This window comes from Ambystoma mexicanum, chromosome 2p, assembly GCF_040938575.1.
Source record: "Ambystoma mexicanum isolate Mex_15411 chromosome 2p, UKY_AmexF1_1, whole genome shotgun sequence".
In the NCBI taxonomy this organism is placed as follows: domain Eukaryota; kingdom Metazoa; phylum Chordata; class Amphibia; order Caudata; family Ambystomatidae; genus Ambystoma; species Ambystoma mexicanum.
Window position 1 is genome coordinate 90,619,246 of NC_090923.1, and position 18,264 is coordinate 90,637,509.

The 18,264-nt window shown below is 49.3% G+C and overlaps 1 protein-coding gene across 1 annotated transcript in view; it reads right to left on the reverse strand.

Annotated features, from left to right (window-relative positions):
• LOC138566244 (rab GDP dissociation inhibitor alpha-like) overlaps positions 1-11,182 on the reverse strand; it is a 398,413-nt gene extending 387,231 nt beyond the window's left edge. Inside the window, exon 1 of the mRNA XM_069643321.1 lies at positions 11,007-11,182. Within this exon, the coding sequence (XP_069499422.1) occupies positions 11,007-11,051 (45 nt within the window). The 5' untranslated portion in view covers positions 11,052-11,182. The remainder of the gene's footprint in view (positions 1-11,006) is intronic.
• Between the last annotated feature and the right edge of the window lie 7,082 nt (positions 11,183-18,264).

An 18,264-nucleotide genomic window follows, 5' to 3' on the forward strand; every position in this document is an offset into this window, starting at 1 on the left:
ATCTCCCTGTGATCCTTGGGTGAGCACATGCTATTCTAGCCCCACTGTAGTTCGGGAGCACCTCCTGTGCGTCTATGAAAGGGGTAGCCATTGACTCTACCTCATGTTTTTACAGTGTATGCAACTGTGTTCATATGTTAACCGCATTACGAAACTGACTATAGTGGTCATTTTCTAAAAAGTGGACATTGCAAGCAGGAATCAAGTTCCAAAACAGAGAAAATGTTCAAGACCCGCAGAAAGATTGCTTTCAATGGGTTTTCTTGCAGCCAACCCATTTTCCACCCTCATGACAATGAGGGCAACAGTTTGTAAAGTTATATGACTCATAGTTGTACAAAATAATTCCCTACTCTGTATAGTAACACTGTTTTTGTTGCTGGAGTAGTTATATACGTAGGATAGTAATGAAGTAATTTGACTAGATAGTGTAGTCAGAGAGTTTCATAGTTTGTGAAATCACATAGGAGGTCTGCCTAAATTGCCCGCAGAGTACCTGTTACGTTTGCTCTTAGGTGAAAATACGTCCCCTCCGTGCAATTTTCGTCATTTGCCAATGTTAGCAATTATACACAGTTGGGTCCCCTCTATGTGATATTCAAATTCTGCAAGGTGCAGCGCAAAAGTGATGGCTGAAACCAGGTAAACCCGCCTCTTCTCTGCACGTTTACTCTTCCTCTTGTAAATGCATCCTGCAAATTACGCACAGCGTTCGCTAAGATCCCTTCCGAATCTGACTGCTTTTAGCAGGTGCTAAACGGCGCCGGAGTCCATTCTTTTTTATACCTGCATGACAACCACATGCAGGCGTAAAACGAAGTGCCCTTACAAGGCGAGGCTAGAAGCACAGCGGAAATGGAAACTCTGTTTCGTGCCCCTTCTCCGCCTGGCAAGCGCTCGCAAATGGGCTGGAGCAGAACATGAAGATGTCAATGCATTACGCCTGACTCTTAGGCTTTCGTTTTCCACACTGCTCATTACACAATGATTCTCTCTGTTTCGAAGACAGCCAAACCTTATCTCCCACTGCATAAGAAGGACTTGGCCTTCTTTTAGTGTCTGCATATTGTTTATCTCTCTGTGGCTACAGACGACAACATCCTACCTGTAACAGGGTTCGAAACGGAGGGGAGCTGGGAGCTATTTAGCTCCTGCTTATAGCCAAGAAGAGCCTGGTTAGCTTGACACCAGCTGCTACCAGGAGCTACAGTTGGTTCCCCAGGCCAATTTATGCCGAACAAACGTACCGATGTGAATTTATCTCTGTGCATTTGGGATAATCGATAAATACGCATTAGGCCACTTAAAGCATAAGAGATCATAAAAAGATTCCAAGATGGCCGCGGGCACTGAGTAGCTGTGCCGACGGCGCTCCCTGGACCCTTTCGTGTGAAAGGTGCCCACCACCCACTTCACAGACGTTGCTTGAGCAACCAGCGGTCCCCTGTGGCTGCTGAGGAGGGAGGAGAGTGCCAGTGGCGAGTGTGGCCCCGGGGAAGCTGAGGCGCGACAGCAGCGCCAGGACCAGCGAGGCGAGGAGGAGTCGCGGAGCCTGCGGCAGCGGGCCCGCCTGTGAGAGTCACGAGGTGCGCAGAGAGACGGGAGTACCAAGCAGCGCCGGAGGGAGTAGCCGGTGTCCCGTCCTGCAGTGCGCAGCTCTGTCGAGAGTGTCTGGAGGAGGAAAGCTGCCGACGCCCGGCAACGTGGGACCCCCCGGAGGAAGCGACTTGGGCCCTGAGGCGGGCCGAGTGGACGGAGGCCGCGGCGAGCCCAGCAGTGAGGACTTTGCCGCTGGGAGCTGCGACGTGGAGACGAAGTGGACACCCTAGGGTGGGTGTCCGGGTGCAGAGTGTGAGTGCAGAGTGTGAGGAGCCTTATCTGCCGGGTCTCCCGTGGCATGGTAGGCGGCCAGCGGTGGAGGGCTGGACCGCGCCGACTCGAGAGGGGCGCTCGGCCTTCAGCTTGCCCTGCCCGTATTGTGGGAGAATTGGGGACTTGCTTCCCCCTGCACCTCGGAGGTGAGGAGAGGTGCCCGGGGGGATTCGGTTTTCCCGGGGGTCAGGAGAGACAACCGGAGGACCATCTGCATTCATTTAAGGCGCGTTTGGCGTGAAGGCCCTTCATCCCTGCATCGGGCTGCACTGTGCCAGGTCTGGGGGGTGAGTGAGGAGGCAAGCGGGCAAAGCCCCTGTGACAACTTTACAGACCCCCGAGGGACTAGGGGGCGGAAGCTACCTGTGCCGGCGGCTGTGAGGGCCTGCTCCCTGGCCCGGGCCCTACTGTAGGAAGAGGTCGGCGAAGTGCACCTGGGCTGGAGCCGGCCAGAGGGGAGGCGGTGGCCGGCATGACCACGAAATCTAGGGGTAAAGGGGGGAAGCATCCACAGACCTCTGGGGATAACACGGGTACCCTCCAGGCCATGTGGTCGGTGCAGAGTTCGAGGGAGGGGTCCGAGGCCCTGGGGGGCGCATCAAGGGAGGAACCTGCGCCAAAGCGAGCTGAGGACTTGGCAAATATGCCCAGACACGAGTTCATTGGAGAGTTACATACCTTGCAAGCCAATCTAGCTAAGACTTTCCAGGAACAGTTTCAATTAATGCGCACAGACCTGAATGCAGCCGTGGGGGAGTTGAAGCAAGAGATGCGACAACTGTGGGAGAGGACTGATATCCTGGAGAAAAGGCCTCCAAGAAGTAGATAAAGACAATGCAGCAAATAGTGAAGCTATAGAGAGGCTGGATGTTGCTACCAGGAATCTCAAGCTCCAAGTAGAAGACCTGGAAAACAGGTCCCGCAGGGTCAACATACGGGTTAAATTGTTGCCCGAATCTGTTCCAGTTAAGACTCTGAAGGCGACACTCCAGGGTATTTTTGCAGACATCTTGGGTGAGGGCAGCCTAGAACTGTGTGCATAGAACTGGACGATTGGCCAAAGGCCAGATGGCGAGGCCAAGGGATGTCCTGGCCGCATTTACTCGATACGCCCAGAAGGAGGTGGTGCTCAGAGCGGCGAGATTACGAGAACCGATTATGTTTGATGACCGGCAGATCGCTCTTTTCCAGGACCTGGCCAGCAGTACACTTCTAAAGAGGCGACAAATGGGCCCAGTGGTGAAGGTCCTCAACGAGAAAGCGATTAGATACAGGTGGACCTTTCCTTTTGGCCTGCTCTTTGAATGGGAGGGATCCCAGAGGCGTATTACATCCCTCCAAGAAGGGGCAGCTCTTCTACATCTTGAAATGGAGGATCCCCCCCCCCTGGCGCAGACCCCCCGGGCCCGAGTAGTCGCTCGGGCCCCAGGCCCTGGGATTGGACGACGGTACAAGAAAAGAGGAAAAGGGGACCCAGAGGACACGGTCGGCAGAATGATGGAACGCCTAGTGAAGGTAGAAGCGGCTCCCCGGAGCAGTCCTGATCAGACACGGGCTGATAGAGGTGGTGGGCCTCATTAGGGAGTCTAAGTTCTTAGGGGTCATGGGGGGCGCAACCATGTTGGAAGCAGAAAGGGCAAAGATGCCCGAGGTTAGAGGGTGGTGTGGGCGGGAAGGTGGCAGCCTTCAAGGGGGGAGGGGGGCAAGAAGGGGGGGTTTTGGGGGAGTTTGGGGGGCGCGGCGACGAGCTAAACTTGGAAGGGCGATGTGGTGTGGCACTCCCACTCATCAGGGACTCTCCTCTACTGGGGGCTCCCTTAAGTGGCTAACACATAATGTGAGGGGGTTGAATACCCCTCTTAAAAGGAAAAAACTGGAGCACTTCACACAAAAGGAGAAGCCAGATATTATGGGTCTTCAGGAGACGCACTTGCTCCATAAGGACCAGGGCAGGTTGAAATTGCGAGGTTTTGACCAGATCTTGCACGCCTCGGCCCCCTGTAAGGCCAGGGGGTAGCCCTGGCGATCAGGAACACGGCGGACTTCAAGCCATGCAAAGTCCTCAGAGATAAGGAAGTGAGGTATATTGTTGCAAAAGGGACGTGTCAGGGGGTCCCTTTAATGATAGCGGTAGTGTATGCTCCCAATTCGGGCCAGGAATCCTTTTTGCAACGTGTTTTGAATCTGTTGGAGGAGCACTCGTGGGGTCATATTGTCCTTCTGAGGGATCTTAATGCAGCATGGGCTAAGAGAAAGGATAGGACAGGGGGCAAGGGGGAAGGGGGAGGAGCGGTTATGTCAGCGGACTTGAAGGAAAGAGTCAGCAGGTTGGGGCTAAGGGACACCTGGAGGGAGCTGAGGGGGGACGAAGAGGGGCACACATTCTTGTCGCGCGTCCATGGTTCCCAATCAAGAATCAATTACATATGGGTCTCGGCTGCCTTGGTTGGAGCCATTCGGGAGGTAGGCACAGGGCCGATAGGGATTGCAGATCACAAAGTAGTCTCTTTGGAGTTGGATGTGGGTCGGAGGAGGAGGGAGATTTGGGGCTGGAAACTCCCAGGGGCCATCTTGATGGATACAGTAATCATAAAAGGCGTTGAAGAGAAGATTAAGTTCTTTTTTGACACCAACAAGAAAGGGGATACTGGGGAGGACACGAGGTGGGACGCCTTTAAAGCCACCCTCAGGGGGGAACTGATAGCGATATCCGCCCACCGTGAGAAGCAACTGCAAGCTTTAGAATCACAATTGGAGGCGGAAGTGGAGGAGGCTAGACAGGCGGCGGGGGCACCCCCTCGAGGAGAGCAATGCGGGCATATAGGAAGGCGGTTGGGCAGTTGAAACTCCTACGTGATAAGAGGGCGGAGGGAGCCTTATTATCTGTGCGACAACAATACTATGCAAAGGCCAATAGAACTTGTTCCCTTCTTGCGCGTTTGCTTAGAGGTAAAAGGACGAGGAATGCGATAGCAGCTTTGAGGTCGGCCACGGGGGAACGGGTCACGGACCATGGGGGGGTTTAGGAGGCCTTTGCTGAGTACTACAATTCGCTCTATACCTCCCAACATCCTTCGGCTGTCAGACAGGATGACTTCCTCCAAAGAATCCAGCTGGCGAAAATTAGCAGGGAGGTGAGTGAAGCCATAAATCGGGAAATCACGGAGAAGGAGGTGCGGGGGGGTGATAAGAGCTCTCCCAACGGGCAAAGCCCCAGGCCCGGACGGCTTTACAGCTACCTTCTACAAGCTGTTCAGTGTGCTGCTAATCCCATATCTCACCTCGTTGTTTAACTCATTCCGCCTCACGGGCAGAATAACAACGTCCATGGAAGAGGCTAAAGTTACCCTAATCCTGAAACCAAATAAAAATCCGGAAGAGAGAGCCTCTTATCGCCCTATAGCGATGATTAACCTTGACGCCAAGATTTATACCAAGATATTAGCCAACAGGCTTGACTCCATCCTCCTGGATCTGATACACCCCGATCAGGCCGGGTTTATTAGGGGCCGACAAACCGCGGACAACATCTGTCGAGTGGCCCATATAATTGAGAAAGTACAAAAAACACACACACCCGCGGTCCTGGTGGCCTTAGATGTGGAAAAGGCTTTTGACCGCATGGAGTGGTCTTTTCTTTTCCGGGTAATGGAGAAAATGGGCTTTGGGGGGGTGGGGGTTTTGTCGATGGTCAAGGCTAACTATCAGGCGCCCTCTATTAGAGTGATGGTGAACGGGGTCGCCTCCAGAAAGATACCCGTGCAGAGGGGGACAAAACAGGGCTGCCCACTTTCCCCTATACTATTTGCGATCTATTTGGAGCCTTTGCTTCAGGCTTTTCAGGAGGCGGGGGAGGTTTGGGGTGTCCCTTTCGGAGGGGAGCAACATAAGGTAGCAGCTTTTGCCGACGACATGCTGCTCATGCTCACGGCCCCACGGGAATCACTACAGGCGAGTGTGTCCCTTTTGGAGACATTTGGGGCAGCCTCAGGGCTCAAAATTAATCCACAAAATCGGAGGTTCTGAGCTTAACACTGGGGGCAGCAGAGAGGGAGAACCTGAGAGCGAATACTAGCTTCCTGTGGAGTCCAGGTGGGATTCGGTATCTGGGAGTGAGTATTATGGCGACATTGGCGGGTTGGTTCTCGTCGAATTTTCCACCGCTTCTTAAAGCTATTAAGAGGGATTTTCAAAGGTGGAGGAATCTAAGAGTGGCCTGGATAGGGCGGATAGCCGCGGTTAAAATGGTCACACTCCCGCGGCTTTTGTATCTTTTCCAAGCAGTCCCACAGCTGGTCCCGGCGAGTTACTTTAGGGAGTTGGGGTTGCTGACTAAGGATTTCATCTGGGAGGGGAAAAGACCTAGGGTGGGTGTCAGTCTTTTAATGGCCCCGAAGGGTGAGGGAGGTCTTGCTTTGCCGATTTTCGCGATATTACGAGGCAACACAGCTACGCATTATCAGGGAATAGCTGAAGGGGGAGGAAGGGATGCAGGATAAATTATGGGTGCGGATGGACAGGGCCATAGCGCACCGCAACCCAGCAGAAGTTTTGTGGCTCCCAAAACCACATAGACTCCGGCATCTATACGAGTGCTCCATAACTAAACTAATGGCCGATGTCTGGGACAGGTTGGCGGGCTCCGAGGGGATCACCACATTTCCGTCTCCCTTTACCCCCATCTTTGATAATGGGGATTTCTCACCGGGCTTGGAGAGGGGAGCCTTCACGAAGTGGCAGAAGGGCAGTTGTCGGAAATTATGCGATATGTTTGCTGGAGGGGAACTATTATCATTTAATGACTGTAAGAGGTTCTTTGCAGTTCAGGAAGGAGAGAGATTACGGTATGCTGAGATACACCATTAGGTGCTACATCCTGGGGTCAAGAAGGCGGCCACAAGGGACCCAACATTCTTCGAAAAATTTCTGCTCACTAACGATGGGGCGAGGGGCCTCATCTCCAATATCTATAAGATTCTGGAGGGCTACAGGGCGGGGGTCCACTGGGCCTACATGCGGGAATGGGAGCGGATTATGGAAGGTGCGGTTAGTAGGTTGGACTGGGAAAAGCTGTGGAGGAGGATTCCGAAACTGGTCAAGGCCCCCTGCCTGCAAGAGGCATGGTACAAGATTTTGTTTGGGTGGCATTACACCCCGGCCCGGCTCCATAGATTTTACCCAACAGTGTCGGGGCTTTGCTGGAGGGGCTGTGGGATGGGGGGTTCTGCGGAGCATGTCTGGTGGAAATGTCCAAAAATTGCATTGTTTTGGGGGGAAGTACGGGAAGCTCAGGAACAGGCCTTCGGGCAGGAGGACAAAAGGACTCCAGCGCAAGTCCTGCTGGGCTTGCGGGAGGGGGTGGAGGCAGGGGAACCTAGAGGAAGGGAAAAAGCTAAAGTTATAACGACTCTTGCCGCAATGCTGTTAATAGCCCAGAGATGGAAGGGCCCAGAGGTCCCCACGATTCAAGACTGGTTCAGCAAGATGTGGGAGATAGTGGCTCTGGAATGGGCGACTTACGCCATGGACAATAAGATCCAGCGCTTTGCTGCGGATTGGGAGGAATTATTGAACGTTCTTAAAGACGATTTTACGGTGATGTGGTGCCCACAACGATTGAGACTGTTGGATTTGCACTGACTGTAGAATTTTTGCTCGTGTGGAAGGTGGTTGAAGGGGTTAGCTTGTTGCCGGTGGGGAAGGAGGGGCCTGGGGGGCGGGGGATGTTACTTTGTTGACATGTGACAATCAATAAAAAGAGTTTAAAAAAAAAAGAGATCATAAAAAGTGGGCATAATGATAAATCTATATCTTATGTGGAAACTAGACTTTCAAAATGCTGCACACTAGCTCCTCATTTCCCAGTGGTAGCTCCTGGTTACTGGTTAATCATGGATACCCAGGAGCTTATTTTTGCTCCTGCTTATCCAATCTTAATTTCGATCCCTGTTGTAACCATGCTACTCTACTATGTAACTATGCATGCATGTAAATATATACAAAATAAAGTAGAGTTAGTATAGCACCAATGATTCCTTCTCCATAAACAAATGCAGATGTTCTGCCTGCGTGTCATTGGACGATCTTTGGTGTTGGCACATATCGCTAGAGGCAATGCAATTCTGTTCGGAACGGCTGACTCTACCTTTAGCCCATTGAACATAGGTTTTCAAGCTGCAGCAAAATTGAGTGAGATTTGAGTCTGTTTCCCTGATTTTAAAACACCTATGTTGGCTACCTTTGATGCCTGTAACTAGCGCCTAGGCGCCCTAGGGTTTTTGTGCGCTCCTATAAATGCAAAATAAATGGATTGTATCCTTTTTAAACCCGGGTGTTTAGTTTCTAAAGCTTTACGCTTAGGCCATCCTTCCTATTTGACAGATACACTTCAGTTATCAGGGAGAGAATGAACATTCCCGAAGTAGAGATACACGTGTGCTTCCGATTCCCCAGGTTAAAAAAAGCACAGACACAGAGGCAGGCTTTTTCTACTGCAGACCCAGTTTTTGGGAACAGCCTACCACCAGCCATTTGTACTTAGGACCAGTGGTTAAAGTGTACAAAAAAAGCAGTGGAACTGTGGTCTCGGCAGGAGAGGGTAGGCGGAAGCACAGTGCAACATCTGAGAAGGTGCTGCGGCGACTAGTAACTAAGGGTCCTATTACAACTTTACACTTGCACAGATTGATTGATTGATTGTTTATTTATATAGCGCCTATACACAATGTGTTTCAAAGTGCTTCAAGGAGGGAGGGAACATAGGAAAATACAGTTTCATTCAATAAAAGTCCTTGAAACAATACAGAATGTGAAAAATAACTATCGTAATAGGCCTGACGACATTTCAGATAGTGCAAGTGCATAGAACAAATAAGGCAAAGAGGGAAAGGAAAAGAAGGAGAACAAAACAAGCAGTAACATTACTATGCCTGACGACAATTGATGTAGTGCAAGAGGTAAACAAGAGGAGGGGTGGGAGGGAGGACTGGGGATAAGAGAGGGGAGAAAGGGAATAACAAGACAGCTACTGTGCAAATTAGTCAGAGACAAATTAATAGAGCAGGGGAGGGGGGAGGAAGGAGAAGACAAGACATGAGACAAGACAGAGACATGAATGGGCAAATCCTCCATATAGAATGGTGAATATGGTCGTAAAAAGTAGAGGACTGGTAAACAGGTACAAATAAAAGTTGTTGAACACCGCTCCCAACCGTTCCTGCTCACTTTGATGACTGCTTATGACGCCTTAGGAAACTGTTGAAAACTCATCTCTTTTCTAATCACTTACGTTAAGTAGCTGTACTGTTTCAAAATATATGTTCATATCATTGGTTGCTTTTACATACATCACATTTCTTTTATGTATGTGTTGTACAGCACTCTGTATATCCTGCATTCGATAAGGTTCACGCGCTTTGTAACTATCATAAAGTAAATAAATAACAAATACATGCTGTGTAACCGGGCCTCCACACTGAGCATGCGCCTTTCATCACCATTTAGATTCTTGAAAACAGAACTTGCGTGATGATAAAAATGACGTGTATGCGCAACCAGCCAATGGGGTGAATCTATAGTAATGGCCAATCAGGGCATCACAACGCTAGAGAATGTGAAGGGGCAATTGCTGATGCCTCACCGGGGCTCCGATGCACACCCCCTCTTCTAAAGTTAATAAAACATTACAGGTAACAATGTGAAAAACTGACATGGCTGCTCTTTGCAGTTCAGTCATGAGGTCACAATGGCCGCAGACAGTGGCAGCCTGCTGTGTGTGAAAGGCAGCTCCCTAAGCAGACTCTCATAGCCACTAAAACGAGCAAAGCAATGACTAGCTTTTCCCATTGCTTTCTTTTGAGAGGAAATCAAACCAGTCAGTATTTGATAAATGGGGAGACACATATTCCAGTAGGTGTAATAAGTGTGCTTCCGAGTTCAAAGGGGCAGGAATGGACCCGCATTCTCAGTTATTATAAACAGCAATGCGGGTAATTGCTGCCATATTTATGAGATTGTGGAAAATGTTTGCTTGTGACACATTCCAAGCTGTACAGTACAAGCTGTTACCGGGAGAATATCTCAGGGGCAACCCGCTCTCCTCGGAGCAGCACAGGTTCGATCACCAGGTCGCACTTAGAAACTGTTGGATGTTAAGCACATTATAAATAACCAATTATACAATTATTACTATATATCCGTGATATATTTTCAAAATCGACCGATTCTAAGTTTCTTTCACATTACAACAATTTTAGATCAGCTGAGGAAGAGATCAGGGATTAAAGGAGATGACAACGTGACCACGTATTAACAGGACTAAGATGCCTCCTACTGTATGGGAAAAGACAAGATTCTGCAATGGGTGGCCTTGCACTATGACTCCCATGATCCCTCACCATTGATTATGCTGGCTAGGGATGATGGGAGGTGTAGGCCAACACACCAGGAGGACAGCCAAAGGTGGCTGATCCCTGGGATAAGGTAATTGCAAGTCTCTTCTGGGAGGTCGGCCTGGTTCTTCTATCTAGTCTATGTTGTGACAGAACTCTTCGGAATTTACTCATTAGCTGCAGAACTGGGGACGTGTTTCCATCTACAACACTCTGCGTGTGGCATCACTACTGACATGTAATATGAACATGATATCAGGGATGACATGTAATAATCACCTGTGTTTGAGTTAGAGAACCTGCTTCTTGCCACACGTTTTTTTTAAAGTCTTAGAAACAGACAAGCATTAAACTTCTTTAAACATATGTGTGATGGAAATAGCTACATGTGTGTTTCACCTCTTTCCATGTAAAGTATTCCAACGGTCTGCTGCAGTCTCGGGAGGATAGCTCAAGGGTAACACGCTCGCCTTGTGAAGCAAGACAACACGGAGCAACAAAGGTTCGATCCCCGGGTCCACGCTTAGAAACCTCTGGGTATTAAGCACCTTATAAATAACCTATCATCATCATATATGTGTTCTCCAGAATGCAAAAATGGCAATATATTATACTGAATAAAGTACCCCCATTGTATGTACTATGAGTATTGCTAGTCCCGTAAACCCCTCGTTCTTCTATCTGATCATGGAACTTTTCTGTGACTGTCAATATTCCATATGTTAGATCGACATCTGTGCTCACCTTCAGCCCGGTCCCCAGGACGATCACGTCGTACTCGCCGTCCATGTCTGCTGTCCTCCTCGGCAGTGCTGGGGTCCTTGGAACTCAGGTGTGGGGGTTCCGCCTCTCTGGAGCACCGCAGGGAAAAGCCTTCTGTGCTGCTGGGCTAATCTCCTCTGGCAGCTTGTCACAGGATTCCCTCCGTCAGCACAGACGCCCTGACCTCAGCACCGACGGCCGGATCACAGCTCCTGCCACCTGGTGCCAACAGGCCGGAGGATACCAGTAGTCGGATCACACGCATTGTAAACACGCTCGGGCATTGTAGCCTTCTGCGAGGCCATTTGACACCAATATTTGCACAAGCGAGCAATTCCAAAAACAACAGCTATGCAACTATGCAACCACTGTATTTATGGATGTCCATGTCTCTAAGAACAGTGCCTAGATGTCTCTGGGTTGGGTGCACTATACAAATTGCAAAATAAATAAACAAACAGGGCTGACTAATGGTGCCCTTGTCACCTCAGAATTGCCAAGTACCCTGAAATGCGGGCACTACATGTGGGCCCTCCAGAATGGAAGGCCCAGAGGCATACGCTGGAAGCTGGGGTTGTTGTGGGTCCGGCCAGGGCAGCACCTCCCAAGTGATTGCCCCATTAGCATGCCGGTAACAGGGCGGGCCTCCAGGCCCCAGCCACAATGGGGACCCAGAAATCTGGTTGCCCAAGATGGTAGGGAAGTGGCAGGGGCAGGTGATAACAGGTAGTCCCTGCCCCTGACACCCCACATCAAAGGCCACCCCTCCCATCCGGACAGGATTGGATTGGCCCCTCGGCCTTTCGGCCCGTGGCCGGGCTGAAATCGTCCCTGGGGGGTGGGGGCCAGTTTCTGGCCATGCCTGGGCCGGTTTGTGAAAAAAGAATTGAAAAAAAACCCTTTTTTTTCTCACCTTTTTCTTCTTTTTTTTCAAAAAGCCTTTCATCCTTCTTAGGTCGATAGATGAGTAGCAACACGGTTTGGGTGATATTGTATGCATATTGTATGTATAAAACTTAAGCATGAGTGCTATACAATAACATTATCATTTGGCCTTGGAAGTCTGCTTGGATTCACAGTAATTTAGTGTACTTTTGAACAGTGTTATTTGATGCCACTTCCTGTTTTTTCAAGCGCTAAAAGGTTGTGTTTCATCTCTTCCCAGCACATCACTTCCGGTGATGTCATCAGAGGTCAAGGGTCGTGAGGCGAGGGGTGGGGCACTTTTTTTGGGGTGAGCGGGCTCATTTCTTGTCCCAGTTCGACCCTGCATCCGGACGGATGCAGAGACAAGGGGCCTTTGATGCATCAAAGGGGGCTACCTTGCCCTCAGGCCATTTTTGGCCTATAACTAGAATGTGCAAGGTAGCCCCCAGTCATTTGTTACCCTGTCCTGGCAGCAAGCTGGAGCAGCAGGACAGCGATTAAAAAACCCTCCCGCCCTCCCGCTAAATAAACCCTCCCTCCCGCTAAATAAACCTTCCCTCCCTCCCGCTAAATAGGGGTAATGTTGATGTATAATCGGGGATCAAATAGGACAGGCACTAATAGTAAAATTGAAAAACCCTCAAGATAGAACAGGCACCAAATCAAAGGACGTAGGGTCACAGGAATAGGCAAAATAAAGAAGTTATCATAGAACTCAATAAATCTAAATAGATATCTAAATCGGATAACCTAGAAGTCAAACGCCTCATAAAGCAAATCAAATAAATAACCAAAAAACAAAAGAGAGGCTGCTAAACTTGAAGTAAGTTGATGAAAGGCAGTGCTCAAGAACCCACCCCCGAGGAGAAACAATGCAATAACAACGCATAGGGGGTTTCAAACACAAGTGGATCATGAGCTAAGTGAACAATGAAAGAATGCCTTAAAAATAAAAGAAGGGCACTCAGCAACAGGGGGAAAGGCAGGATGCACCCCCCGCACCCCCTTCACCCTGAGAGTATGGAAGGGCGCAAGCCCCAAACCCAGATCAGGTTGGATGCAAGTGGAAGCTCTATTAAAATGGATAAATAACAATAAAACTAAATACAAAGGTCAAAAATTGAGATAAACACGTTCTAGGGATCGGGAACCCAATCACCAAAAACCCAAGCTCAAAAGAGCCCCCCTCACCCTGAAGAGAAACTATGCAATCATACCGCATAGGGGGTTCAAACACAAGTGGGTCATGAGCTAAGGGAAAGCCAAAAAGAAATGCCTTGGAAGTGAAAGAAGGCACTTGGCATACGGGGGGAACGGCAGGATGCCCCTTCCGTCAACCTGAGGGAATGGAAGGGCACAAAGCCCAAGCCTAGATCAGGTTGGCTGCAAGTGGAAGCTCAAGAACCCACCTGTGAGGATGAAAAATAATAGCGCCTCACCAGGGGCCGTATAACAAGTGGATCAGAGTGGGCTAAAAAGGATGCCTAAACACAGTTGAACAGGCTCACACGCCTCACCACAAAGAGATCAAGGGAAGGGCAATGCCCCCAAACTGAAGACAAGTGAAGGCAATCCAAAGCTCTAGAAGTCACCTCTGAGGATAAAATATTACAAAAGTCCCTCAGGGGGGCCACATCACAAGTGGGACACCAGAGCGATAAGAAGGTACGCACATGCCTCAAAGCGTGCAAAAGCGCTCGAAGGTCGATGAAAGGTATATACCTCTCCACCTGGCATGGAAAACACAAAAAGAATGCGCAGGAAAGTAAACTGCAAAATCAAAAAGGAGACACCTTCACAAGCTGGGTCCACCAAGTACACCAGACACAGCTCACAAGCTGGGTCCATCAAGTACACCAGACACAGCTCACACGTTGGGTCCACCAAACATCACAACCTTTGTTATGAAGGGCGGTAGGGATCAGCCTCGAGTTGGCCTATACGGAGTAGGGTCCCCGCTCACCTGATCCCCTGTTCCCCAAAATATTTGTGTTCATTTTTCTTATGATGTTTTATGGTTGGTTTTCTTTTGCACCATAACTATTGTTACAATAAAGCTTGAGTTTTGTAACAATCTGGCTTGGCCAGAGTTTTTCCACCTCACATCTCGTTTGGCCTCCTCCTTTTGCGACATTGTCATTACTGTCAGCTCTTCGACTAGTGTCACCCTGCATGCCTCCACCACACTAAAACACTTCCAGGCTTATAGGAGACACCAGGGGTTGTAATCCCAGGTCACTGTCCTATAATGCTCACCATCAGCTCTGAATGTTGACATCCTAAATTAAACTGCGTGAGAATCTTAAAGTATCTATTATCTTCATAAACTGGTAAACTAGCCCAGAGGGCATTCTACCTTATAAGGAGAGCTCTGTGTAACGTCGCAGCAGGACCAACTCAATCATAGTTCCAGCTCCATATTTGATTTGCTCCTTATCTGACCTCTGCCATATTTGACCTGTGCCATACTTGATTTGCCTCATTATTTGACCTGTGCCACACTTGAGTTGCTCCATATTTGATTTGTTTCTTATCTGACCTGTGCCATATTTGACCTGTGCCATACTTGCTTTGCTCCATATTTGATTTGTTCCTTATCTGACCTGTGCCATATTTGACCTGTGCCACTCTTGATTTGCTCCTTATCTGAGCTGTGCCATATTTGACCTGTGCCACACTTGATTTGCTCCCTATCTGACCTGTGCCACATCTGATTTGTGCCATCTACTAGCTGGTCTACCAACATGAGCCTAGCCATGCCCAACTAGCATGCACATTCATTAACACCCACACACGTACTATATTACTGTATGGCCTCGACCTTAGCTGATTGCACTCCCCAATCACATACAACTGCTCCACCACAGCAACTGCACTATCCCTAATCCATCTGCTAGGCCTACCATGTCGCGACATGCTGCTGTGGTCCATTGCCAGCACTCTCCTCACACATCTAGTCATTATAGGACACCCAGCTAATGCTCACCGCACCCCACCCGCCAGCACCGTTGGGAATCCCCACCACATCTCTAGCACATACCCCATCATGGACCACTCCTCCAACCTCTACCTCAATGAACCTGCCTTGTGGCTCCAACATTTCACCTCTAAACCCACACCTCATCCACCCTGCTCACTCCAACTCAGGAATGCCAGACTCAGATCCAGATTGCCTCGCATACTGTGCACCCAGTGCCTCCTCACAACCAGCTCTCGACTATCCACACAAACCACACCAGAATGCCCCACGATTCCCCCAGCTAAAGAATTTAAGGCAGCCCTCATCAATGCCAGATCCCTCACTGCTCATGCCATTGATATCACCGACCTCATTACTACCTAGAACCTCGACTTCATCGCCATCACGGAAACATGGCCACATGCTGCATCAAGCCCGCTCTTGGCCCTCGCCATCCCCGATGGGTACTCTATACTTAGAAACGACCGCCAGTCCAACCTCTCAAAAGGGGGTGGCGTCGCATTCATACACAGGGACAATATCAATATGAGACTTATCCCCAACACCCAATTCAGCTCTGCCAAATCTCTATCAGTAAAACTCACCTTATTGCCAACTAACACAGCATCGCTACACCTCATTTATAGACCACCAGGACCCCTCACCTCCTTCTCAGAGGATATGACGACTATCCTGACGGACAACACCAAGCCCAACTCACAAGTGCTGCTATTAGGAGACATCAACCTTGGCCTTTCTGACCCTAAGGATATTATGGCCACCGAAGTTGCTAGCACCTTATCCAACTTAGGTGTCATGCGATGAAGTATTAGTTGCTTGACAAATACCCTCCTTGGTTCCCTCCTCCGCCTCCTCACCTGTACTGGGTTCTTCGGAGGAACCGTCTGTGTCTATGTCTCTCCTTTCTCTCCAGAGGTCCAGTCCTTTCTTGTTGAGTTTGGAACGAGCTCCACTGGAAGCCACCCTGCCCGCTGGCGGACAGCAAGGCAGAAGGGCCCCTCAGGCAGTCCGCCCCCAAAACCAGGGAAAAGCGTGGCTGAAAAACCCTGGTGTGCTGGGATGTAATAGCACTACGGATGTCAAGGCTGAAGGCTTTTGAAGTAGATGAGAGGACTTCAATTCCCAGAAGACACTGCTGGAGTCTGGCTAGCGTGCGTATCCTGAACGCTGTTTGGATGGAATCCGTAGCCGAGTAATGAAGAAGAGGCCTGCAGAAGGCTGCGGTGGGAAGGAGCTTACAATTGTAGAGGTACGCACAGAAAGGGAGAGAAAGCACTAGAGCGGGAGAAGGAACAAGGGCTACCAAGCGGGAGGAACAGAGGAGAGGAGGAAGCACCATGAGCGAACAAGGGCTAGGAGCTGAGCGGGCAATCACTGAGGACTGACAAGAGGAAGCAAGCGGGAATACACAAGCGGAGCAAGAGAGGAGCACTAGCGTACGAACCTGGTGAGGAAAGCAAGGTTGCAACGCGTCGACTACCGCGTGTGACGCTTATTTGTATGCGTCATGACGGTAACGTGCAGTGCGTGGGATACTAGACTGCTGGTGAAGAAACGGGATCAGCCCTTCCATTGGCTCCATAGCTTACATGGAGCTCGCGTCATGACATTAGGCTTCCAGCAACGCATTATCGAACCCACCCATAACAAAGGAAGAATGCTCAACTGGATCGTCGATTTAAACTGTAACACATCGATAAGCTCCAAGTCCGCCTATGCCTGATCCGATCAACACATCATTATCTTCCACCTACTAGCCACCAATCCTTACCCCAACCCCACTATACAACCCTCTATACCCACCAGTAACAAGAAGGATATTACTAGGGACAAGCTACTCTCACTTATCCTACCCCATTCTGAACACTAGTGCCACACTGCATAACGACCCCACCGTCCTAGTGGACACCTTCAAACAAACTTTGCTCAAAGCTATTGACACCATAGCTCAGCTAAACGGCGGAAAGCTAAACAACAAGCCCATCTGAACTCATGGTTTACTCTGCAACTTAGAGTCCTGTGCAAAGAAAAACGCAAGGCGGAAACACTTTGGAAAAGTCTTCCATGTGAGACTAACAAAGACAACCGCTTCATCGCGTCCCTTTATTACAAGGAAGTGATCATACAAGCAAAGAAAGAGACCTACAAACAGCGCATCTCGCAAGCTGAATCCAACACGAAGGAGTTATTCAAAATCCTCAAAGAATTAGAATCCCCATCGCCCATCCCAGATACCTTCAGCAAGGACAGCTCTTGGTGTAACAATATCCAAAATGCTCTTTTCTCCAAAATAACCACCCTACAAGCCAAAATCAATGCCAAACAAAACTCCCTCACTACCCCTTCCCTTACTAAATTCCCTGCACCTAAAACAGCCACCACCTTCACCCAGCCTCCATTCAGCTTTACACCCCTCACCATCCCAGAGGTTGAAAAAATCATTGTAACCTTAAACCCACCAATTGCCAAGGTGATTAGTAAGATCGTACCCTAAGAACTCTACTTTAGTAGGATTGAATACGCATTTTTCAGCTTTAACAAATAAATGATTGTCTTGTAGTCTCTGAAGCACGAAACGAACATGGTCAATGTGTTCCTCCATTGAAGAAGAGTATATCAAAATGTCGTCTAAGTAGACAATGACAAATTGATCCAAACAGTCATGAAAAATATCATTCATAAATGCCTGGAAGGTAGCAGGCGCATTACACAGCCCAAAGGGCATCACCAGGTACTCAAACAGTCCATACCGGGTCTTGAAGGCTGTTTTCCACTCATCCCCCTCTCGTATTCGAACAAGGTTATATGCACCTCGAAGGTCCAGTTTAGTGAAAACTAAAGCTGATCCAAAAGAACAGATATCAGCGGAAGAGGGTATTGATTCTTTACAATTATAGCGTTAAAGGCCCTGTAATCAATGCAAGGGTGAAGATCGCCTTCTTTCTTAGGGACGAAAAAGAGGGGAGATGCCGCAGGAGACTTAGATGGTCTGATGAACCCGGTGATCAAGGCCTTGTCGATGTATTCCTTAAGTACTTTGTCTTCGGGCAGTATAAGCGAATACACCCTTCCTGCTGGTATCTTAGCTCCTGGCACTAAATCAATAGGGCAGTCGTAGGGTCTGTGAGGGGGCAGAACATCTGCACCCCCTTTGTCAAAGACATCCCGGAAATCACTGTATTCTGAGGGAACATGAACTTCCTTGGCAGTAGTAATAGCACCAATAAATGCATTGGAGGCTGCCAATGCCTGACAAGAAGACACCGGACACCCATTTGAGTCCTGAAAACATTTTTCATTGCAGACCGGGGAAGGAAATTGGACAGTTTTTGC